Source organism: Malaclemys terrapin, chromosome 5, assembly GCF_027887155.1.
Source record: "Malaclemys terrapin pileata isolate rMalTer1 chromosome 5, rMalTer1.hap1, whole genome shotgun sequence".
Lineage (NCBI taxonomy): Eukaryota > Metazoa > Chordata > Testudines > Emydidae > Malaclemys > Malaclemys terrapin.
Window position 1 is genome coordinate 91,478,670 of NC_071509.1, and position 25,318 is coordinate 91,503,987.

Sequence of the window (25,318 nt, forward strand, 5' to 3'; positions counted from 1 at the left end):
ATGAAAAAAGATACAATTTATACTTTCACTTAATTATGATATTCTGTAATTGAAATATTGCAAAGAAGGCACTGACTTTTTAGCCTATGGTCAATTTTTTCATTGCTTTATGGTCCATAAAAGCATTTGGGCACTTCTCTCATCTATACCATTAATGCAGGTGGCTTGAACTTTATTTTGCAAGTGACGAATTGCAGTCTACAATAGCTGTCAGCATAACCTTTGTTGTTGGTATTCTGAAGCCAAGTAGTAATGCATTTTGTATTATTGGATTTCCCTGATACTAAGCACTAATATATAATGCATTAGCACTTAATATACAATCAAAGTCCACCCATCAGCAGTGACACATTAACAGTGGAACTGAACAGCACATTAAATCAACTCTGAACTGCACCTCTCTCTTCATCAAGTAATTTACAAAGTCCAACACAGACTGGTTAAAATATTCACACAACTGTTTTTCAAAACATTTTATTGCATTATATTTGGTACCTTATGTTTGACAAAGGAAATTACATCTGTAACTGCAGGAATAAGAAGCTGGTCTGTTATTTGAAAAAAAAAAAAAATCTTGGGCCCCTTAAAAGTTACAAAGTCTTGAGTTTGCCTGAAACAACTGAGCAAGAAATATATTCTTAGAAATGTAGGGCTTCAAGTATTACAAACCGGTGACACTGTGGAAAAGTTCCAGAGGTATCTAAACTGCAGCACTTGTTTTTCTCTGCATAACGTGAACAAGGCCTGCTGAGGTTTTAAACTATTAGTCTCTTGATCAGTCATAAAATGGTAGTCAGGAGTTCCGCTCTTTGTAACTTCAAGCCATAGTATGTTCTCATTTTGTTTTCACTCTATGTGAAAAATGCACACTATCTTTCTAATTAGTTGGTGCCACATCACAGTGCATAATTTCATTTGGTTCTTGCATTACAGTTTTAACAAGTTTGGCCAAACTATGCTGTGAGGTTCATCTCAAAAACAGCAGTGTTCTTTCTTTTCAAGTTTAATTAAAATGAAGAGATTGTTCTAACTGGTTCCTTCAGTTTAAAACTGTGGTGCAAGAACACCAAACTGATCGTGTACAGTGAACTTTGGAGACACAACAAGCTTATTGAACACCCTATGTTTCTTAATTCTGCTTGGTATCTATATGTCCCAGTCTCTACAACATCACATGTATGTTGTAGTTTTCTCTGTAAATAGTGATTCACAATGAATACTTCCTATGAATAGAATCATCTCCATATCAAAATCAGTCAGATGCTAAAGCCCCAACAACTCTTTGTGCTCAGTGAAAGAATCCAGTGCTAAAACAGCGTTTTTGCTGTCTGAGATAATAGTAATCTCACAAGACAAATTTAAAGTAATATTTCTGCCACACACCTGCTCTGAGGGCTATGAGCCTCCAGATTTCATATAAATTAGTTTAAAAACATGGGGTAGGTAGGTAAGGATAAGGGTTTTTTTTTCTTCAATTTTAGCAGCTTTTAATTTTTCTTAAGAAACTGAACAACCTATATCCAGTAATATGTTAGATATTTTATATATATACTTTGTCAGCAGGATAAAAAAAGTAAAACTATTTGAAGGCAACATTTTTACTCCTTCCTTTCTCTGTGTAAGTTAGAACAATTCAGCAGGTGCGTGACAAAAATATTATACACCAGATATGGACCAATGTTATTCCATTCTTTCTTCCTTTTCCTTTTTTTTTTTTTTTTTTTAAACAAAGTTGTTCATATTTCATTGGCCAGTTCTTCAGTTTCTGCAGAACTATCTCCATTAACTGTGATCTTCATATCCTCTTCATATCCAGGGGGCATGAAAGCCAAAGCATAAGGGAAAAGCTTATGACAATTCGCTCTGTAAGTTTCAGCTGCTTCTTTACAGTCTCCCAGGCTACCATCATTCAAAGCTTCTAATACCTCCATACACGTCTAATTAAAACAAAAGAACGAAGTGTTAAATCTTCTTATAAATATTCATCTATGACACTCATTAAAAGATATAATACTTCTGAATATATAGTTATTTTCTAGCTTCTGCCCTACTTTCAAATGTGTATTTTTCTAAATAAATACATATACAGAACATTATGCATATTTGAGAAAGTCATACGAACATTTTTAGACTTAGTTTAAGGGCATAGCTGCAAAAGCCTTCTTATAGCATATTGTAAAAATACTAAATTTACTCCCTAGAGTCAAAGCATCAAGTAAAGTGAAATTTCTAGCCCTACTAGTTGCAGAGAGTCTTTTAACACAAATAATTATCACTTCACTTTGTTGACTCTCCTGGCAGAAAAAGCTGGAAGAGCATCAAAGTGTCAACATCACACAATTCCAGAGGTCAGCAATTCCAGTGATAAAACATTTGATTTAAATTTTGTTTCTAGCTTTACCTACACAATGATTCTAGATGAAATCAGAATTTTTTTTTCCTAAATATTTGGACTGTACAATTATGTGACTGTGTCTCGGACTCACTAGAGTTTATAAAACAAAGGAAAAAATACTTAGTAGTTATTTTTCATTTATAGGTGTTTTGCATTGCAAGAGATCCATATTCCTGCAATAACACTCCTCATACATAACTAATGGGACTGCATTACTCAAAATCCTCAGTCAATGGGTTCCAGAAGGGACCAGTGTACACCAGTACAGTGGAACTTGAAATAAGCCACAGCACTTCCAAGTATTAGCTCCCACGTAAAAGGTGTGATTCTTAAAAAACTGTTACAGAAGCCCCAACTCTAAGGCAAAAAAAGGCCCAGTTACAGGCACAAAAATACTATTCAAAAATTACACGGAAGTATGTTTTCTTTTTATCAAATGTAGATGCCTTGCATGGAGACTCAAAGAGTTACAAGAATAATGTGCCCTTTATTAAAAAGGGTATAGAACTCTGCATTAAAGTGGGCCTGCAAGCAGAAGAGTTTGGAAAGAATACTTGAAGACACCTTGATAACCACACAGGGAAAAGATACTGGACCAGAAGAATGACATAGTATAGAGGAAACTGTGGAGAACTGTCTGCAAATTATAAAGACATCCACTAAATAAAACATCTGGGAGGTATAACAGGTGGAGCATTCATAACTCAAAGACTTAGAACACTGGTGGCAAAAATCTAGATTTTTACTATGAGGCTGAATTAAAGCAATAATACTTTATGAGTACACCTCTACCCTGATATAACGCGACCCGATACAACATGAATTCGGATATAACGCGGTAAAGCAGTGCTCCGCGGGGGCGGGGCTGTGCACTCCGGCGGATCAAAGCAAGTTCGATACAACACGGTTTCACCTATAATGTGGTAAGATTTTTTGGCTCCCGAGGACAGTGTTACATCGGGGTAGAGGTGTATTTGAAAACTCCATGTAGTTTCCCTACATTTGTTAAAAAAGGGTAAATGGGATGACTTGGGTAATTATAGGCCTGTCAGCCTGACATCGATCCTAGGCAAGATAATGGAGCAGCTGATACTCAATTAATAAGGAGTTAAAGGGTAATATAATTAATGTCAATCACTATGGGTTTATAGAAAATACATCCTGTGAAACGAATATGATATCTTTATTGATAAGATTACAAGTTTGGTTGATAAAGATAATCGTGTTTACATAACGTAGTCAGACTTCTGTAAGGTGTTTGACTTGATATCACACAATATTGTGAATAAAAAACTAGACCGATATAAAATGAACATGGCACACACTGAAAGGATTAAAAACCAGCTCACTGATTAGTTTCACAACGTAACTATAAACGGGGAATCATCATCAAGTGGGTGTTTCTCCAGTGGGATCGCACAGAGACTGGTTCTTAGCCCTATGCTACTTAACATATTTGCAAAGGACACAAAAATTGAAGGAGTGATAAAAATGAAAAGGACGGGTCACTGATTCAGAGTGGTCTAAGTCTCTTGATATGCTGGACGCAAGGAAACAATATGCATTTGACTAGGGCTAAGTGTATACATCTATGAACAAAGAACATAGGCCATACTTACAGGATGGGGGACTCTATCCTGGGAAGCAGTGACAAATAAATTTGGGGATTGTGGTGGATAATCAGCTGAACATGAGCTCCCAGTGTGATGCTGTGGCTGAAAGAGCTCACACAATCCTGGGATGCATGAACAGGGAATTTTTGAGTAGGAGTAGAGAGATTATTTCACCTCTGTACTTGATATTGGTGCAACTGCTGCTGGAATACTGTGTCCAGTTCTGTTGCCCACAGTTCAAGGATGTTGATACATTGGAGAGGGTTCAGAGGAGAACCACAAGTATGATTACAGGATTAGAAAACCTGCCTTATAGTGATAGATTCAAAGGGTATGTCTACACTGCAATTAAACACCCATGGCTGGCCCATGTCAGCTGACTCAGGCTTGAGGGGCTTAGGCTATAGAGCTGTTTAACTATGGCATAGACCTTTGGGCTCGGGCTAAAGCCTGGGCTCTGGAACCCCACGAGGAGGAAAGGTCCCAGAGCCCAGGCTCCAGCTCAATGGTCTACAAAGCAATTAAAGAGTTCTCGAACTGATCCACTCTCTCTGCAGGCTGCAGTCACTGCAAAGAATAAAGATCTTCATGCGAGTTCAAGATTACACAAAGTAGCTCAAAATCCAATTTCTATTTACTTCTAATTGTTGGAACTATTAGGCTAAGAGTATTTAAGATGTGTGACTTCCTGATAATTAGTGGTTCTTGGATTATGAGAATGCTATAATTAATCCTATCCTTCGAGTGGCTATTCAGTGTATTCTTAGTCTATTTTTAATGCAAGCAATCATTAAGTCACTAAAATTCAGAGTCAGACTTCCCTTCACTGGTTAAGAAAATAGTACCACAATGCTGGAAAGCATCAACAACTCCATGTATAGCTAGCAGTTCTGTAAATAGTTCTGTTCTCAAAGTATCACCGAAAAACATTTTCTATTTTCGGACGATTATACTGAAAAAACTCAACTTCACAGCTAGTCTACTATACTGGGAATAAGAAACTGGTGACATGTGATGCTGATAAATGGTTTATTTTTAGTTTAACATGAAACAGCACTAAGTTCTATCGTAAGTATATGAATTCTGCTGCAGAAAACCTGAGTTTTTTCTTCCAAGAATGTGAAGAGACAGACAGGTCTGCTACAACAACTGATGAACATTGATCTCGGTAGTAAGAAAGGAACTAGACAGCTGGCAGCACAAGAGGCACTTGGGTTCTGCAGCTGGGGTTATATACAATGCTAGAGCCTAATGGCTTAGCTTTTTGAGCTCTAGGCATTCCAGTCAAGCACTAGGAGCAAGAGCCAAGGAGCATACTGAAAAGAACAGCCTTTGAAGAATCACATTTTCTAGTAAGTCCAGGAGTGCTGGAAATTTTTTTTTTATAGTGGGAGTGCTGAGAGCAACTGAACCAAACTGTAAACCCTGCATATAATGGAAACCACTTCAAGCCAGGGGGTGCTGCAGCACCCTCCGCACCTTAGTTCCAGCACCTATGAGTAAGTGTCAAGGGCATTGAAGGACGGAGGAGAAAAAGAGGAAATTAAGAAGAATTTTGTACATTAATCCAGACAGTTTAGATCTCTTCATTCTGATTTGTTTAAAATACACCTCTACCCCGATATAACGCTGTCCTCGGGAGCCAAAAAAATCTTACCGCATTATAGGTGAAACCGCATTATATCAAACTTGCTTTGATCTGTCGGAGTGCGCAGCCCCGCCCTCCTGGAGCACTGCTTTATCACATTATATTCGAATTTGTGTTATATCAGGTCGCCTTATATCGGGGTAGAGGTGTAGCTGGAATTATAATGACCTTTATCTGAGGTCCCAATACTAGATTTTCAGTCATCAGATACATGTTGTCCTAATTCTTTCCTATATTATGTCTTCCTGAAAGAGAGAATATTTCACAGATTCCAAGTCCATATGCCCCCAGAAAGAGCAGGATAAAAGATTCCTAAGTCTGTGGCAAAAGCAGTTAAGATGGGAAAGAAGCTATTTTAACAGTTTTTATGACTGACAAAAGCATCCTAAAGTCAGGATTTCTGCCCATCTGCAGAATACCAGATTATGGATGTACCAACTGTCTAACACAATCTAAAACTTCCCAAACAACCAAAATGATATTGCTTACAGAACCAAAAAGTTTAAGGGGGCTAATACAGCAGGGAGACAAAACACATGAACAACACTCCTGGTGCCAATTATCTAGAAGAGGCAAACTCTCAGGTTCCAAAAAAATCTCCCCTCTTTACCTGAAGATTCCTGTTGGTAAGGGATTCATCGAGGGATGTTGCCAGCTCCACTGCTCTTTTCTGACTGGAAGGATCCAAATAGTACACCATTTTGGCAGCTACAAGAGAAAAATAATTTTCTCCAGCATAATATCAAGTCAAACAAGTCTGTATTACACAATATTACACAGCTCTGAAAAAAATGGGATACTGAGTTCTAGATCAAAATTCAAAACTGGCCCAAAAGGATTCCCATTTGGAGTCTTGTGTTCAATGTTCTCCATATTAGAGTAAATAAATGGGTGCGCTATGTCTATTTTTTAATGCACAAGTTTCTACATAAAACAAATTAAGATTGGCAAAGTTGGTGGTGGTTTCAAAATACAAAATAGGCATGGAGAATGTACTAACCTCTAAATGCTAGTGGTGGCCCCTCTAGATCAAAGCTGAGGCACGATATCAGGGCTGTGCTGGGAACCCTGCATCACCACTGCCCAGGCTGTAATGCAGCAGCCACTAGAATATGTAATCACCATTGGGAAAGGGTGCTATGGAAAACCATGACTTGAAAAATGAGGACACCTAATAACTGGATGATAAACTACTAGGCGGAAATAAACATGGGAGATTAAGAGGGAAGGTTCTACCATAGGTGCTAGAACTAGGGTTGGTGAGGGTGCTGCCCCACCCCCTGGCTTCAAGTAATAACAACAACCCAAATACATGGTTGCCACCTTCAGCACCCCCACTATAAATATTGTTCCAGCACCACGGGGTTCTACTGGTGAGGTCAAGGGAATAATGCCCTGATAAGAAGGCCAACTCTTTATGCCACTCTGCAGGAAAAGTGGAGGTTTGTATGCTTCAAATTACTGTCTGCACCTTGGAGATTTTTCACCAGCACTAAACATTTTAACACATTTTAGGAAACCTGTATTAATATAATATTATGGTTGACATTTCAGACATACATGAAGAAACTCAAATTTGGCTTCCCACAGCTATTACAAATCATCCACTTGTAGCATTTCTATCATTGTGTATCGTGTTAATTTTAATGCTTTAATATAATATTAAAAAAATACATTAAAAAAATATTTCCGTTCAAAAGTCAAGCACTCAAAAAGTTCCAAACTGACAGAATCCACGCTGCCCATGCAACCTTAGATTGGCCTCTTGTGCATATACATGATAGCCTTTTATCATGATTACGTTACATTTTCCTCAGGATCCCTGCTTCATACAGTAAATTAGTAGTTATTCAGTATTTCAGTTTATCCTCCTCACTAAATAAGGGATCTACCACACACTGAATGTAAACCATCTAAATCCTGCACTGAATAAAAAATTATTATTAATTTCCTGGTGAGTGTGTATCCTGAATTCACCATACTGAGTACTTCAAGAACAATTAATTTATCTTTCCAACACCCCAGTGAGATTAGGTGGCATTCATACAACTAGGGAAATGAGGCACAAAGAGATCAAGGACAAAACTGTTGTAATTAAAAACAAAACAAAGCACCCCTTAAAAATAGAAATTCCATCACATGGAATCACACTCATCCTCATCTTGGGTCATCAGAAAAATTGAGACCTTTAGAGACACAGCACAGACATCCACCTCTTCAGCTAATGGTGTAACTGGTAGCAGTACTGTAGACTGTTATTGTCTATATGGAACAGCCACTAAAGGGGATGAGACACTTTGCCAGTGAGTTTCACAGCTATTTGCTGACAGCAGAAGAATATACAGACTCAGGACACCTGGCTGCAATTCCAGGTTAAGTGAGAGAGTGTTCTCTAGTGGCTACGGGCCATTCTACAGATTCCTGCCCTACTGGAGCCAACCAATTCAGACAATGTTTGAGTCAAACTGCAGCAGAAGCTCTTCCGTGACACATCAACCCTTATGTTGAGAACTTTACATTGCAGAGCTCTATAGTAGAGATGGCAGCTGCCTGAATCTTGTGCAGCATATTTAGACTACTGGACCCACTATTTATTATCTATTTTGATCAAATACCACTTGTTGCCAATACCATTTGCAGTTGGAATCTCTGATTTGCAACAAATTTAATCCAACAATTTCAGAAACAGAAAACCAGCACTGAAGAATCACGTATTCTAAAATCAATGAATTATTGCTAGAATTAGGAAAAAAGCTTGCTGGAAAAGTGTTTCACAATATTAAGTTTTTCCATTTAAGGGAAACTTCCCATCCCCAGGATATTTTAAACTTAATGAATCAATAAAATACAATTATTTTGTATAGTGTCATTCATATAAACCGTATCCCAAAACATTTTAGAATTAACAGTTAGCATTAAAAGATCTTTCATGACACTTCACTTACGCCAGAAATGTCTATGGGCCAGAGGTGATGCAAAGATTTTTTACACAGTGCAGCCAAGAATTGAGGCATACAGGGAGAGATATTAAGATATATAGGCAAGGACAAAAAGTTGTTTTCAACTGAGAATTTAAATGGATACAAGAAAGCCATTCCAGATGGAAAAAGCAGCCTATCACACCTATAGTGTGGGAACAGAGAGGGGCCAATGCTATATGGGCATAGGAAGTGGGAAAGAGGAAGAGAAAGATAAGGGTCCTTGAGGTAAATCCACAGAAACAGGAAACAATTTAGAAATAACAAAAACAAAGTACCTGATAACCTATGTGGTAGTGAGTCATAGTTCTTTTTAAGGAAAGCTTCATTGAAGTTCTTTGGATTAGTTGCCCCAAAAAGCCGATTCATTTCTTGATTTAACACTGTTCTAACTGTATCGGGTAGATCTTTACTTTCAGATACTATTGGGTAAAAAGGAAAAAAAATATTTAACACAAATATGGATATTTTCTACCATTAAATCACAGCAAAATATAACTGACTTGAAAAATATTACCCACCATTTTTATATTAGTGTAATTGAAAGAAATCAGTGTCAACGGAAAATTCATTAAGATGAAGAAAGGTAAATAACCAAAAAGTTCTATTTTTTCCCCTCTTTATACTTTATCACTAATAAGCCTTTACAGACAAAAAGATTGCAAACTGTGCTTTTACAGATTATATTGAGGGTAAAGGTCATCTCATTATAGAAATGCCAAATACTATAACAATTGCTGGTGCCCAGAAATTGACAAAAATAATAGCGATTTACTCTACAATAACTGTGGTTCTTTGAGATGCTGTAGGCAGTGTGGATCCTACTGTACAGCGTGCATACATCTCATGCATCCAAGACCAGAAATTTGAGTAGCAGGGTCTGTCAAGGGCGCACATGTCGTACAAAGGCATAAAGGGTGGGGCAGCTATGACCCTCCTTCAGTTCCCTCGCAATTTGAAGCCAGTGACAGCTAAAGACACCAAAAAGCAGGGATGGATGGCAGGTTATGAGATCTACAGTGACTACAACATCTCAAAGAACCACAATTACTGTTGGGTAAGTATCATTCTCTCTTCTTTGAGCATGATACAAGATGGAAATGCACTGCGCAATCCACTTCAAGACTCTCTGAGATGAGATGGCTTGGCCTTTGGATGGAACAGAAGGGGTCACAAAGAGGCAGGGAGACAGCTAAAATGGATCAGGTCCTATTAAAGTAATACAGTAAATGCTCTGGATGCATGTCCAACGTGTGTAGTTTCTTCTTTCCTATTGTGTGCGATTTCGGGAAGAACACTGGCAAGGTTAGGTACAAATCTGAGACTACCTTAGGGATGAACTTGGGGTGCAGTCTTAGCACTACCTAGACCCTACAGAAGGATGGGCAAGCGGATATTGCTGCTAGCTCGACCTAGAGAACACCAAACACTTGTTTCAGGAGCAGCACATAATCTAGTACCTTTGGTACTGGTGCCCCAATTGGGTCTAAGTTGTTTTGGGTTGCCCAAAGGGAAAATCTTTTCTACTTTGAGAGTAAGTCTTCTTGATGGAAGACCTTCTACTTTGTATGAGAATTAATGGAACTTGAAGGGAGCAACCTATTAGTACTGCTTAACCAGAAACATCCAAGCTGTCAGGTGCAATGACTGGAGATCTGCATGGTAGATGAAGAGGATACTCACCTTGTGAAGTAACTGTGGTTCTTTGAGAAGTGGGTCCTTATGGGTGCTCCGCTTCAGGTGTGCATGCACCTCTTGAGCCTTTGATTGGAAATTTTCTGTTGGCAGTATCTGTTTTGCCCACGTGTGCGCTCTACACAACATTGTGCTGTGCACTGAGGGTATATAGAGCTGTGAGTGCAAATCACCCTCAGTTCCTTCTCTATTGGAATGTTCAACGAAGAAATCTAAAGCAAAGGGGAAAGAGGGCGAGTAGTGGAGCACTCATAGGGACACACATCCCAAAGAACCACAGTGACTGCCCAAGGTCAGTAACTTCTTTGAGTAGGGTTTCCATGGGTGCTCCACTTCAGGTGACTCCCAAGCAGTATCCCCACAGGGAGGAGGGAGCTTTGGAATTGAGTCCAAGACTAAAGACAGTACAGCAATACTAGGAACCACATCAGATCTGACAGCGTGGATCATGGAACAGCGTTTAGAAAAAGTATGCAATGAGGGTCATGTAGCAGCTCTGCATATCTCGGACACTGGAATGCTCTTGAATAAACCTGGGGAAGTTGCCTGTGATTGGGTAGAGTGTGGTATTATCGCTTGGGGAGATAGAGCAGCAGCTGTGATGATACACCCAGAGATCCACCTAGAAGTCTGTGCAGAGGTTGTGGACCCCCTGGATCTCTCTGCGATGGAGACAAACAGTCTAGGTGATTTCCAAAATTGCTTGGTCTCATCTAGATAAAAGGCCAATGCATGTCTAATGTCCAAAGTATGAAAGGAGGTCTCACACTGAGATCTACGTGGATTAGGGAAAAATACTGATAGATGAATAGCCTGGTTAAGATGAAAATCTGACAGCACTTTAGGTAAGAATTTAGGGTACAGCTGTAAAAAGACCTTATCCTTAAAAAATACCATAAATAGAAGGTCTGTGAACAATGCCCCAATTTCCCCAACCTTGTGGGCTGATGTGATAGCTTCTAGACAGGCCATAGTCATAGATAATGGAAGCAAGGAGCAGGTTGCCATAGGTTCAAACAGAGGTCCCATGAGGTATCTAAATACCAAGTTGAGATCCCAAGAAAGAGTAGGATCCTTAACCCGGGGTATAGGTTCCCTAAACCCTTAATAAATCTTGAGGGCATAGGATGAGCAGTGTTCTCCATTATACTCCTGTGAAAAATGTTCAATAAATGCTGCAAACTTGATGTAATTTGTGAAGTTATACTTGGCCATGATTGCCTGACAGTTTGCTATCCAAAACTAGAGGGTCGCAGATGAGTAAACCTTTCAGCCAAGAAGGTCTAACCTCTTCTGGTCCTTACAAGGGGGAGACCTAGAGTGATGCTGCTTACCCCCCTCATTTACTTCCATTACCATGGAATCAGGTGAGTGGGTGGGAAAACAAAAATTCTGAGTCTCTCGGAGAGACATAATATTTCTTATCTGCCCATTTGCAAGTTGGTGGGATGGTGGCATGAATTTGCCACACAGTCTTCAATGGATCTAGGAGCATTTCATTAACAGATAGTCAACACCACCCACATGGGTTGCGCTGAAAGAGCTGGACAGAGCTTGTGTTGTGGGTCTTTATCCTTTAGATCTCTCTTGAGGAGGTTGTCAGCCACCCTCTTCATAAGGTTCTTGAATTGTCAAAAATCACTGGCTATCGGTGGTGGTGTAAGCAAGACTGCCTCATTAAGAGTCGAGGATGAAATAAGAGTTCGAGGGATGGCCTCCTTATCCACCCTAGTCTCCTGCTCTTCAAGAGCCTCCTCATGTTGGGGATTTGATAGAGCAGATTGTTTAGCCCTAGCTTCTCAGTGCAATGGAGCTAGAGATCTGGCAAACTGTTGCTGATCCCAAGGATCCCAGTATGGCATGGGGGGGAGGGGGCATATTGGAGAGGGGGAGGCACTCAATACCGATCTCTCCATCCCTGTTGTGGGTAAGGATCCTTGTCAAAGTATGGGTTACTGTATGGATGTGGAGGGGAACCTGCACTGATGAGGAGGCTGATTGAAGGTCTCCGTCCTCCTCCTCAGTGTCCTCCAATGGGGAGGCAGGGGGCAGTAGAAAAAGACAGAGAATCTTGTGGTACCAGGAAGCAATGATAATCCAAAGACCGGGGTCTCAGTACTGGGAGTCATTCGGTACCCCTAAGAAGTGGGGACTCTAGATCATCTAAACCTGGCATGTCTCTGGAGTTGCAGAATTCCTGCAGTACTGAGTGGGTCAGTATTGATGCAGCAGTTGAGGTGGACGATACTGTTGATCTGGAGCCAGGACGAAAAGTGTCTGGTGCTTCAATTTTTCTGGGAACAACAGTGCCGAGTGAGAAGACACCGATGATAAGTCTGATGTAGACGGTGCCATTCTAGAGGAATGTATGTCCTGGACCTCCCTGTCCTTCACAGACAATACTGGAGGGCCTGCTAGAGCTATGCTTCTCAAAAGCACTCCGGGGTCGCCCAGATCTGCTGAAAAGTCCAGAGAAAAGTCTTTCATTTCCAGAGTACTGAGCCGAGCCATTGAGGGCTCCAACACCATAGACTTAGTGGGAGATTGGGGCCTTCTGGGAGCCAGCTCTTTGTGGTGAGAGACCAAGCTCCTCCTCTTTGGAGCATTCCCAGAGTCCTCTGAAATCTTGCCCCTCTTAGGAGAGACCTGGCTGAGGTCGAAGGGACACTGGATCTGGGAAGAGACAGATGTATGGCATGTGTGCACAATCCTGTCCTGACTCAGAAGTGGGTCGAAGGGAGCACTCCATCATCAGAAGCCTCAGTTTTGTCTCCTGATTCTTCTGTGCTCTAAATTTGGGAGCTAGGCAAAAGTTACACTCTTGGGACACATGGGATTCTTCCAAGCAACAGATACACTTAAGAGTGGCTCTCGCTGACCGGGATAGCCTCCTGACAACAGAGGAAGCATATGAAACCTGGCTAGCAAGGCATGCCCAGCCAGGCCAAATAAGCTCCCCAGAAAAAGGGGAGAAAAAAACCCCAAACCTCTCACTACTAACAACAACAACAAACATTAACTAGAAACATTAAACTAACTGAAAAAACAACTGTAGAACACACTAAGGCATGGCCAAAGTGGACATACTAGAGTTCTGCCTCACACCAAGGTGGTAGAGAAGAAACTGAGGCCGGTTTGCCAGTGCAACTCTATATACCCTTGGTGTGTGGCATGCATATATGTGGGCTGAACAGATTCTGCTAATGGAAAATCTCCGATCAAGGGCTCAAGAGGCACAAGCACACCTGAAGTGGAGCATCCACAGGGACACTACTCAAAGAAGAACTGACTGTGATTCCGAGATATTATGTCCAAAGTAGGCCATGAGGTGCCCGGGAGGTCACGTGAACGTCTACAGCAGATCCAACAACCAAAAATCTGTCTCAGCCAGTAAAGAGCTATCAGGATTATTGTAGCGTGATCTCTCCTGATCTTGGATGCTATTCTGAAGATCAGGGGAATCTGTGGGAAGACAAGAGGAGTCCTTGATACCACCAAAGAAAGGTGTCCAGCAATGGTCCTGGCCTCATGCCTCCTCTGGAGAAGTCTGTCATTTGGTGTTCTCCTCTGTGACAAACAAGTCTACTATAGTAGCCCCTCATTAATTAAATATGGGATCTATGACATTTCCTCATTGGCCACTTGTGGTTGGTCACTGCATGTCTAATTAAGAAGTCTGCCAGGTCACTGCTGGGAAGTGGGATGTTCAGAGCCAGTGGGATTATCCCATGTTGATGACTCCACTTCCAGGCAGACAGAGCATGATCAAGCTCCTCCCTGCTTATATAGTACATCTTGGATGCACGGTCAGGATCTGCACCCACTGTGCACTCCCGCAGAACAGGCAGAAACACTATGCATGGCAGCCTGATGGGTCTCATCTCCAGGACGTCTAGTCATAATTCAGATTATCCTGAGACCATGTCCCTTGCATCTACAGGTGGCTCAGGTGGGCACTCCTGGCTGTCCCTGAAGCATCTGTGATGTGTATCAGTCAGGGAGGGGATAGAGAACAGGATCCCTGTTCTGCTGATGGTCTTTTTTGTAGATTGGGACCCCTTAATGAATCCCTTAAAGTGCAAGAGTGCTGAACCTTTAACGAAAAAGAACTTTTTTTCTAACTCTTTGCTCAGGTATTTCAACTTAAACAAGTATTAAATACAGCAAATAAGCAATTTTTCTCTCAAAACAAGACCAGAGTTTCCAAAAAACAAAAATCAATTAAAGAAATAAAAAGCCTCTGTTGACCCATCCTCATCTTCTTCCGTCCTGCTGAAAGTACAGATCCATTGTCCTCTTCTCCTACATCCTGCTAGAAGTATAGATTCACAGGACCACCACCTGTTCTTTGTCCCACACATTCAACCATTTCTAAATTCACCTAGATGCTTTCACCAAAGTAGACTTTGGGCATATAGTACTCTAAGCTACATTTTGTTTAAGCACACCTCCTTACTGGAGAAATTGCCTAACTGTTCTGTACTTCCAGCAGGATTGAAGGAGAGGTGGGATTCCAACACATTTCTTAACAGCATGCAAATTAGCCTTTAGGTGTCCTAAAAACATCACAAACAAGCAGAAGTGCACAATCCCAATTTTTCCTCCCCTCTTTGCAGATCACATCTAAAAAGTTTGTCAGCAGAAGTTAATCAGGGCCATTGAAAAACTGTATTAGTGGACAGTCCTTTTGTATGTTTTAATTTATGGATAAGGGCCCAGAACACAGGATGCTTTCCTAAAAACATTTTACTCAACAGTTTAACAGTATTAACCTGAACCCGAATAAGTCTTCAGTAATGTAAGATGTAGCATGTTAACATTTTAGTGCAACTTTGCCTTAATAAAAAGTTCAAAACAAAAAAAAAAAGTTGCAGAATGTTTTCTTCTTAACAAATGGCAAGATTTAGGTGTTGAGTATACATTTTATACAAAATTCATGAAGGCATGTTGTGGTATAAAGTTACACTGGTATGAGTTTCAGATGTCCACGTTAGTCAACTACTCACAATTGACTTCACTTGATGCCAAGAACTAGCAAAACTACTCCCAAGTTACGCAGAACATACCACCAAACACAAACAAGTACTTTGGCTATGCCACATTTTAAAAAGAGAAAACACCTCTCTCCAACCCCATATCCATTTAACTGCAAAACTAATTGCCTTAGGTACCACTGCCTTAGAATGGGGGGGGGGGGGGAAATAACGAATTATCAAAGGGTTTTCTAAAAGTTAGAAAACCACATTAGTTAAAGGGATAATGTCAACATAAGTTTGTGCCAAAATTTAAGTTCTGAAAAAAACAATCTTATTTTTTAAACAAAGAAGTATTCTCATGGAGCATTTGTAACCCAAAGACTGCAGCATTATGAACATGAAAGGAAAATGTTTACCAGAAGGTAAACCTGTATTCACCAATTTTCATTATCATAGCTGCAAGAAATGCAAAAGGGCAACAGAACTTACATAACAGGAAGTAAATTTGACTTAAAATGCCTTAGTTTTAATAGCACTGGTCAAGAAGTTTGTTTACAGAATATGATTTTTAATATCACAGCGCTCTTTTAAGTCACTCTGTAGTAGTCAAAACTGTACTGTTAATCTAGCAACATGAAGTTATTCATTTAAAGAGCATTCTAATGTATGTACATTTGATATTAAATATTTTGAATTAATTGTGTTGATAGTTTGTAAATGGAAACAGATAACCACAAAAGATAGCTGCAGATGTCATATATATTACTCCTGCGAGAATTTTGCACCTCTGCACAAGTGCAGTATTCATGTCCCCGGCCAAATTTGTTTTCTCCGCAGAAAATACATTCTTTTGCCCACCAGAGTCTGCTGTGGCACGAGACCAGAGGGCAGCCGTTCCCAGACGGGAGCAGCCCTCTGCGGATATGTAGGAGAAGAGGCTGCATTCCTTACAGTAACCTTACTGTGGGGCCAGGTGAGGAGGCACATGGGGGGGATGGACAGGTTGAGGCACATGGGACTGCTGGGGGGGTGTCACAGACTGGGGTTCAGAAGGAGTAGTGGGGGACAGACGGGTGGGGGCTGAATGGGAGTGGGGGTGCAGGGACACCTGGGGACGGGGGGTGCAGGGACACCTGGGGACGGGGGGTGCAGGGACACCTGGGGACGGGGGCAGATGTGTTTGACTGAATGAAAAAGGCTAGGGGCCAGCCATGGTCTGCATGGGTGAGGTTTCCCAACTCCCTAGCAATTCCACCCCCCTAACCACCCAACCCCAAACTCTTCCATACTTCTCCCACACACTCAACAATCCGCCAGGTTCACTTCTAAGCTTCTTCCTAGCAATTACTTCCCTCTCCCTCAGCTCCTCCATTACCTCTGACCTCCTAATCCCCCGCCAAGCCTTTGCACTGCTTCTGAGGTGTGTAGAAACTACATTTCTGTATTGTAGTTTAAATGAATTATTACTCAAAGTTGTGTATTAATATGCCTAATAAGAAATCTATTTGTCAAAAAACATTTCCTGAATCTTTTTTGTTGTCTGCATTGTTACAAGCATACTTCTTGACAGATATCATGGATTCACAGGACTGGAAGGGACCTTTTTAGGTCATCTAGTCCACTCATGGCAGGACTAAATATTATCTAGACCATCCCTTATTTTGAAATAAATTACTAAAATAATTGAAACTGGCCTGATTATATTGTGTTATTTTTGACAAATAAAATTATGCAAAATTCTGCATATTTTAACATATTGTGCGCAGAATTTTAAAATTTTTGGTGCCAAATTTTTAATTTTTGGTGCACAATTCCTCCAGGAATACTATATGTAGAGATATATATGATAGATACATACCACTGCCAAAGAGGTGAATCATACACTCATGAAGCCAAGGATGACTGGAGTCAATAGCAAATGCTCTTTTCACAGACTGCAGCATCAGAAGAAATTTTTCTGTAAATGAAATAATGGTGGTGGCTGGTTATAGAACTATCTCTGAAAATCTTTTAAATGAAACCATCAAATTAAGTTTTAGATGTTAAGATTGAGAATGATAATTATATTTGAAATGTCAATGACCAGAACAAATCAAAGATGAATGTATTACCATTACTTCTTTTGCAAGTAATTCGCCCCTCCTTCATTAGTGAGTGAATTCAGATACAAGCTATTCAAACTAAAACAATGTTTTATTTGATAGCTTAAATGTACAAAAGTTAAGCAATTAAAATGTCTAGTTTGGACGTCAACTGAATATCTTGTTCTTTTTATAGTGTTTCATATTACTGTACTGGTAGTACAATTTATCTCAATACTGTACAATATGGCCAAATTAAGGTTGTTGTGAGGAAGTATTGCAGATTTCAGTTTTGTGCATGGCAGAAATGTCTCAGGGCATTCAAATCACACTTTTTTTTTCTAAGCTGAAACTGAAAGGCTGGAAAAAAAACAACAACATCAGAGGTATCAGTGCTGAAGTCACCATAGAGGCAAGCGTAGATAACGCTGATGTGGTCTGTGTCACAGAATTCTAAGCAGCAATATGATATTTGTTATTCAGTCTGGACCCAATAGGAGGGAAGACAACACTGCCCACAACCCCTCAATGAAAAGCCCTGACCTAAGCGCCCTTAATAACTGTACTGATCAGAAATGGACATTAGGAGCATATCCCATTTTGACTTATGAATGTCCTGATCCAACACAGTGAGGATCTTTCTGCTACAAAACATATCTGAGTGAAAGAAATCTTAATATTACCTATGCTTACATAAGAACACAAGCCTAAAATCAGATTAAACACTTAAATCCAAATGTAAAAATCTGCATGTCTTTAACTTGCATTCATGAATGACTATGGGTGCAAGCAAGCAAACTGGGAAAGTGCAAGTTTGCACATTTTTATCTCTGATCCGTAAGGATTTAAAGAATACACCAAAAAAACTAGATAAACACCAGCTCTTCCAGATCTGTGAAAATGGCGGTCCTTGCTATTCCACAGAACCACCAGGGGAGGGGATGTGTCCAATTAAAAGTGATCTGCATCAACCAGTAATACTGCAGCAGTATAGGTCAGTGATGATTAATGTAATATCTACGAAAATTATTCTAGTGTGACAACTACAAAAGTTCTTTATTCTATTAGTTCTCTCACTTACCTTTCCTGAAGTAAATCTCAAAAGCAAAAAGATGGGTCTCTATTTTGTTCTTCACCAAATTCTTCAACGGTGTTAAAAATTTAATGGCTTCTTCCAAAGGTGCTTCAGCCTAAAAAGGCAAGAAATAGGCAACTCAAATGGGAATAAAATGAATGAGATTAATTTTCTCCTTTACCAATAGGAATATGAACTTTCTACAGTAACTCCTCGCTTAAAGTCATCCCGCTTAACATTGTTACGTTGCTGATCAGTTAAGGAACATACTCATTTAAAGTTGTGCAATGCTCCACTCTTACGTTGTTTGGCTGCCTGCTTTCTCCACAGCTGGCAGCCTCCCTACGGCCCCTCCCCCCCAGTGCCTTCCGCCTGTCGGCAGACTCTGAGGATCAGCGCCTTCCCCTTCCTCCCCCCCGCCTCCTGTCGGCAGCAATCAGCTGGCTTGCTGCGTTTTGGAGGCAGGAGGGAGGAGTGAGGACTTAGCGCGCAGGCTCCCCTTCCCTCCTGGCAGCGGCAATCAGCTGGCTTGCGGCATTCAGGAGGCAGGGGAAGGAGGGGGGAGGCGTGCCAAGTCCTCGCTCCTCCCCACTCCCTCCTGCCCGGGGCAATCAGCTGGCTTGCCGGGTCCAGGAGGCAGGGGAAGCCTGGGCGCTGAGTCCTTGCTCCTCCCCAGTCCCTCCTGCCTCCAAAACGCCGCAAGCCAGCTGATTGCCGCCGGCAGGAGAGGGAGTGGAGGTGCGTTGAGTCCTCGCTCCTCCCGCCTCCCTCGTGCCCAGGGCAATCAGCTGGCTTGCGGCATTTAGAAGGGAGGTGAGGGGAAGGGAGACAGGACGCAGTGAGCGAAGTAAAGGGGGAGGAGGTGGGGAGGAGAAGAGGTGGGTCAAGGGTGGGAGTTTGGGGGAAGGAGTGGAGTGGGCAGGCTGAAGGTTGAACCCCCTGCCTCTGGTGCTTGCAGAGTAGGGGAAGCTGCCCTGGAACCTAACCCCCTTCATTTACATTAATTCCTATGGGGAAATTGGATTCACTTAACATCGTTTCACTTAAAGTCGCATTTTTCAGGAACATAACTACAATGTTAAGTGAGGAGTTACTGTAGTTTGAAGTCAAACCAGCAATATGACTGCTCTCACATGGTGATGTACACTGGATGCCCAGAAAGTATATTATTTCATATATTTCATGTCAGATATTGCATTCAGATGTAGGTATAAGAACATGGATTGTCAAAGTATTAGCATGCCTTGGTGGCCTTTAAAACAAAAAGTATGCTCAGGTATCTAGCACTCAGTTGACATGCCACTCAACGGTCACTGGAGCTGTCCACCCATAGCACCGTTCCCAATTAAGACACTGATAAGCTTTAAGGCAGACTAAGTGACTAAACATTGATTTTGGTCACTAGATCCCAGCTAGAACAGTCCAGTAAACATTTCTTTCCTGCTCTGTGTTTATTTTCTATAAAGTGCAACAATTTTACTTTGGGAGTTTTGAACAACTCTGGATGTCATAATTTAGGAATCTTTTGTTCAATTCACTTAAAAAAAATTAAAAACATCTGTAGCCCTTTCCCTTATAGAGATGGATCTCAAAATTTAACTAGCCAACAGGGGGGCTCATCAGTAGAATACAATTTCCTCTCCAAAAGATTTGAGAGGGCTCCTGCTGAGTCTCCTAAGATTCACTGGGGGTTTCTCTTGAAGGATTTATTCTACCAGAGATCCCTCTCTAATGGTTAATAAAACGTTAGAGGCCCTGGTGCTAAGACACTTACTTAACCCTCATGGTAGCCTCAGATGTCTAAGGTTTAGAGACTGAAGCATTTTAAATAAGAGCCAGCTGTTGCCTTTATCACTGGTAATACATTATTTCAAAAACAGGAGTATCAAAGTCATTTTTCCCCAGAGGCCAAATATTAAATTTTAATTAAGGTCTGTCAGCTGAGATTACCCTACTGAGAATTAAAAAATTTAAAGTTAATAAAGGTTTTGTTGCATTCAATGCTGGCATTTCACTCGCCACACAAAGCTTTCTTTGCTTCACTCCTCACAGATCTGCTTCATACAAAATCAGCACTGGTCACACAACTACACCTCTGCCCCAATACAACGCTGTCCTCGAGAGCCAAAAAATCTTACCGCGTTATATCGAACTTGCTTTGATCTGCTGGAGTGCGCAGCCCCACCCCCCTGGAGCGCTGCTTTACCGCATTATATCCGAATTAGTGTCATACCGGGTCGCGTTATATAGGGGTAGAGGTGTATTCCTCTGCCACAGCTCTTATTCATGGTTGTCAGAACTCATATGCATTAGTGTATTTCCTTTCTCTGTGGTTTTGTTCAGGCCTTGTCTCTAAAATTCAACTTGCCCAATCTGTAGCAATTTAATTTCCATACCAAAAACCAAATCAATCTTTTCAAATCACTGGCTTCTTGTCACCATATCAGCTTTCAGTTAAAAATCCCACAATAGTATTCAAGATCCTCATGGAATTAGTCTGCTCTCCCTATCTGTCCAATCTAAACTCTTCCATACTCTGCAACACTTCAAATGTTTTTCTATTCCTCCTACTCAAAGCCTATGTTTCACAAGAACAGAAGCACAGAACATTCTTCTCATAAGCTGTTCTCCCTCTACTTATTGCAATTTCTTTGATAAACTATTCCATAACTTGTAATCCAATCTCAAACCCATCCTCCCGGTAATTCCAAACAAATGTTTCACCCAATTTCCTCAACCTTTTAACGGAAACTTTTTCAGTTACCTCTTAGTTCCTACGAATTCCACAATGCCTGACAAACTGCAAATACAAATTACTACGTGATGTGAAGAATCTAACAATGAATGTATCTATCTCACCTTCAGAATATAAAGGTTTTCAACTGGCTAAACTTGATGATAAATCTAATTAGTGACCTAGTACAACACATTTATGAAGATATTTCTACTTATTGTGGGGGACTGAACAGTTCTTGCTGCAATGCATGCTGTTTTTGAAGGACTAGAGACAAACTCAGTTCCTCCAGAACACTTGTAGATTACAGACCAGATAAGAAATTGTTCCAGAAACCTTTTGTTTTGAAATGGTGGCACTTCAGAATAGAAGCTACGCAAGAATAAAATTTAATGGCTCTCTGGAGTTCAAGGTAATATTCTGCAAAGCTGATTTTAATCTGATAGCCAATTACCGAACACTGTCAGGCAAGTACCTTTGCTAGTTTCTCAGGGATAAGTTCTTCTTTCGGACCGCCAATTTCCTCATCATCATCATCCTTTTTCTTCTTCTGATTTCTCTGCTGCTTCTCTTTTTCTGCATTCTTCTTCTCTTCCTCCAGTTGTGCTTTTTTCTGTGCTCTTCTCTGCTTATTGCGAAGCTTCTTTAGCTCCTTGTCAGACATATTTGCTGCACAATGTTTCAATAAAAGGGTGATTATACAGATTACCTTGATTTTTTTAAAACTACGTATTTGAATTTACTCTACTCAAATGACTGCCAGTTTCCACGTCTATTTTCTAACCCATATTTTTCCTATTGAGTAATGCTGCCGTTACATTTGTAAAAAGTTCTGACTTAACAAGTCAGTGGCAGAGCTGGGAGTAGAACTCAAAGCAGAGAACAGATCCTTGAGTTCTAACTACTAAAGAAAGCTCCTGCTTAACAAATTACCTAAACATTTAGCAAAAATATTTGAGGTAAACCATTAAATCTTTAAATACATGGTGCGATTAGGTTTAACTTTTAACTGCCTATATAGATGAATACGCAGATTTCCGTAACAACCAAAGCATTGTGAAATTTTGAAACACAAAAAGTAATCTGTAAAAACATATTGCATTTGTGCCCTTTCTAGCTTCTTTAGACCTGAAGCTATGCAAGTGAAACGGAGATGAGAAGCAATTTTTACTGAACCATTTAAACTGTTTAGTTTTGTTCATTCCTATTTCTTTAACAAAGATTCAGTACCCTTTCTTTCAACTCCTCTGTTAAGGAAGTCTCCAGTCCACAAGTCATCCAAGTTGTCCTTCAGTTAAGACCGACAAGACTGATGTTTTAAAAATAAAAACAACCCCGGCCCGCCAAATACTTAACACTGAGGACTTTATAGATCAAAAAGCAGGAGACCTATGCAACAGTCTGTACCCTCATGTTTGCCCCTTTTACAAAGCTATAACGGATTTTGTTCAAAGTATGCCTTGTGAGGTATTATTTGAAAACTCAATTTGCTGATTATTATTGTCCTGGTAAATTATGTCTAGCAACACTATATATAAAGTTATAAGATTTAACATTACTGAGACATGTTCCAAGTTTAGAAAAGCAGGCACAAACCAGTTCCTCAAAGACAAAAGGAAATTGATGCCTCAGCCAGGTGTCAACAAAATGAAATGAACTATCACCTGGTTAAGCGACCTCGGTCAGCAAGAAAAAAAGATGCGAGTGAGAAATTTACACTTTGGAAAAAAAAACAGCTAGAGGTTCCTGTCCTCCCAGACCTTAGATCTCCTGAACCTCAGCTGGAGTGGACTTTCAAAGAAAAAGAGAGCTATAAGAAAGCAGGACAGATGCCCCAAAATATCTCTCCCTTCATCTCTACTCACGGCATCGTCAACACTTGAAGGACAAAGGAAGCATCAATGGACTGGGGAGGGATCATGGCTGAAAGAATTTCAGTCAGTAAGACTGCTAAAACATGTGGTGAGAGACTTTTGCTTTGAAATTACTTACCTTGTTGAAAGCAACAAAGAGTCCTGCGGCTCCTTATAGACTAACAGATGTATTGGAGCATAAATTTTTGTGGGTGAATACTCACTTCGTCAGAGGCATAACACATGCGTCTGACGAAGTGGGTATTCACCTACGAAAGCTTATGCTCCAATACATCTGTTAGTCTATAAGATGCCACAGGACTCTGTTGCTTTTTACAGATCCAGACTAACACGGCTACCCCTCTGATACTTAGCTTGTTAAGTTAGTTACATTTTATTTAGTATTTCTTTGTACCCAATTCTGACTTTTATGCCTCATTACTTGTAATCGCTTAAAATCTATCTTTCTGTAATTACTAAACTTGTTTTATTGTTTTATCTAAACCAGTGTGTATTTGGACTGAAGTGTTTCGGAAACTTCATCTGAGATAAGATTTGTGCATATAATTTTCTATTAATGAAATGATGGACTTTACATGAGCTTGTATGGTCCAGGAAAGTGCTGGGGAAGTACAAGACGCACAGTTCTGGGGAAAGTCTGGGACCGGGAGTTGTTGCCCTGGAAGCAGTGTGAGAGCTGACCACGAGTGGTTGCTGTCACAGATACACAGTGTAAAAGGCATTGGAGAATCAGTCTAGATTGTACCCTGGGGAATGTCAACAGTACAACTCAATTTTTCTACCTTTCACAGGGCACCTTCGAATTGTGCCAAAATTTATTGGAAGAACAGCTGCTTCAAATGCAACCCCTCAGATCTGCTTCATCAGGACAACAGACCATGAATATGCAGCATTTTCTCAATCACTCTCAAATTAAATTTGAATGTTTTTCTTTTGGAAATTATACAAGGGCTCGAAAGAGTGTTTTAGAATTACTCCATCAAAATCCGACTTGTATTTTAACTTTAGACCTGTGCTGTATAAACAGAATGCGTAATAGTAATAATACCACTTTTCATCCGTAGATCTGAAAGCACTTGAACAAAGGAGGTCAGTATCATTATCCCATTTTTACAGATGGGGAAACTGTGGCACAGAGAGTTAAAATGACTTGCCCATTGTCACCAAGCAGGCTAGTGACAGAATAGAACCCAGATCTCCTGAGTCTCAGTCCAGCGCTCTATCCACTGGCTACACTCCCTCTATTTTTAATAGAGACTTGGCATTCACTTCTTACAAGTCAATTCCTGGCTTGCAACTTTTACCACTGAAGTAGGAGCTCCAGTCTAACTATCAGTATCAAACATACAAGTATTTATATCTACAGAATATACCCCAAAACACTTAAACTGCACACAAAATAAATCCAGGAAATTTCTTGTACCTGTATCAGCCTCGCGTTCTTTATTCTCATCTATTAGAGGATTATCATGAAGCTTCAAATATATCTCTATGGCAATTCGTGCTGCCTTGAAGTAAAATGGATGTTGTCGAAGTACATCTTCTAGTTTTAACAAGTCCACATAAGACCTAAGTGTAATCTTTCTCATACAGTAAGTGTGGAAGTCAAACTGGTCATCTGTAATTTCTACGAAATGCTAACAGAAAACAGCAAGTTTTAGCAAGTGTTAGAGAACAAAACAATCCTGAAATTCAAATACATATTTTCTTATAAACAGCTATGGAAAAAAATTGAAACTGAAGAAAAACCAGACAACTGATAATGGATCAGTCTCTTACATACTCAACTAGTGAGTGTCATTCAAGTTTTGGCACTTGGACTTAAGAAAAACGTATTAAGTTATGGGTGAAGTTACAAAATGACATTTTTCTCCTAAAAGCTGACAAAAATAATTCCACAAACTATCTAATACCCAATGTCAAAAAAGGAACTACTCCAGGACACAGGTAGAGTGTAACAAGTGAGGACCAATAAGCACAAGTTAAATTCTTTCAGACACTACTACAGTCAATAGAGGAGAGGAGAGTGCTGGAAAACTAAAACAAACTTGTCAAAGAATATGATTTTGTGAGAAAAAAGTTTATATTCATGTTAAATTCTAAGAAAAAAAGGCATGGACGACTTTGTGGACTGGTCCAGCCTTAAGCACACAAGTTGAGTAGTTGCAGAGTACCAAACAAAGTTTTGACTTGTGGCACAATTTTTCTCCTCCAGCAATTAAACCAGAGACAAATCATTCTGATCTTCT

The 25,318-nt window shown here is 40.3% G+C and overlaps 1 protein-coding gene across 1 annotated transcript in view; it reads right to left on the reverse strand.

Moving 5' to 3' along the window:
• Positions 1–458: 458 nt before the first annotated feature.
• The window catches only part of NAA15 (N-alpha-acetyltransferase 15, NatA auxiliary subunit), a 58,250-nt gene continuing 33,390 nt past the window's right edge, over positions 459–25,318 (reverse strand). Inside the window, exons 14-20 of the mRNA XM_054030045.1 lie at positions 24,493–24,706; positions 21,671–21,864; positions 18,468–18,576; positions 17,164–17,262; positions 8,913–9,056; positions 6,267–6,364; positions 459–1,937 (exon numbers count right to left, since the gene is read on the reverse strand). Of these exons, the coding sequence (XP_053886020.1) occupies positions 1,737–1,937; positions 6,267–6,364; positions 8,913–9,056; positions 17,164–17,262; positions 18,468–18,576; positions 21,671–21,864; positions 24,493–24,706 (1,059 nt within the window). The 3' untranslated portion in view covers positions 459–1,736. The remainder of the gene's footprint in view (positions 1,938–6,266; positions 6,365–8,912; positions 9,057–17,163; positions 17,263–18,467; positions 18,577–21,670; positions 21,865–24,492; positions 24,707–25,318) is intronic.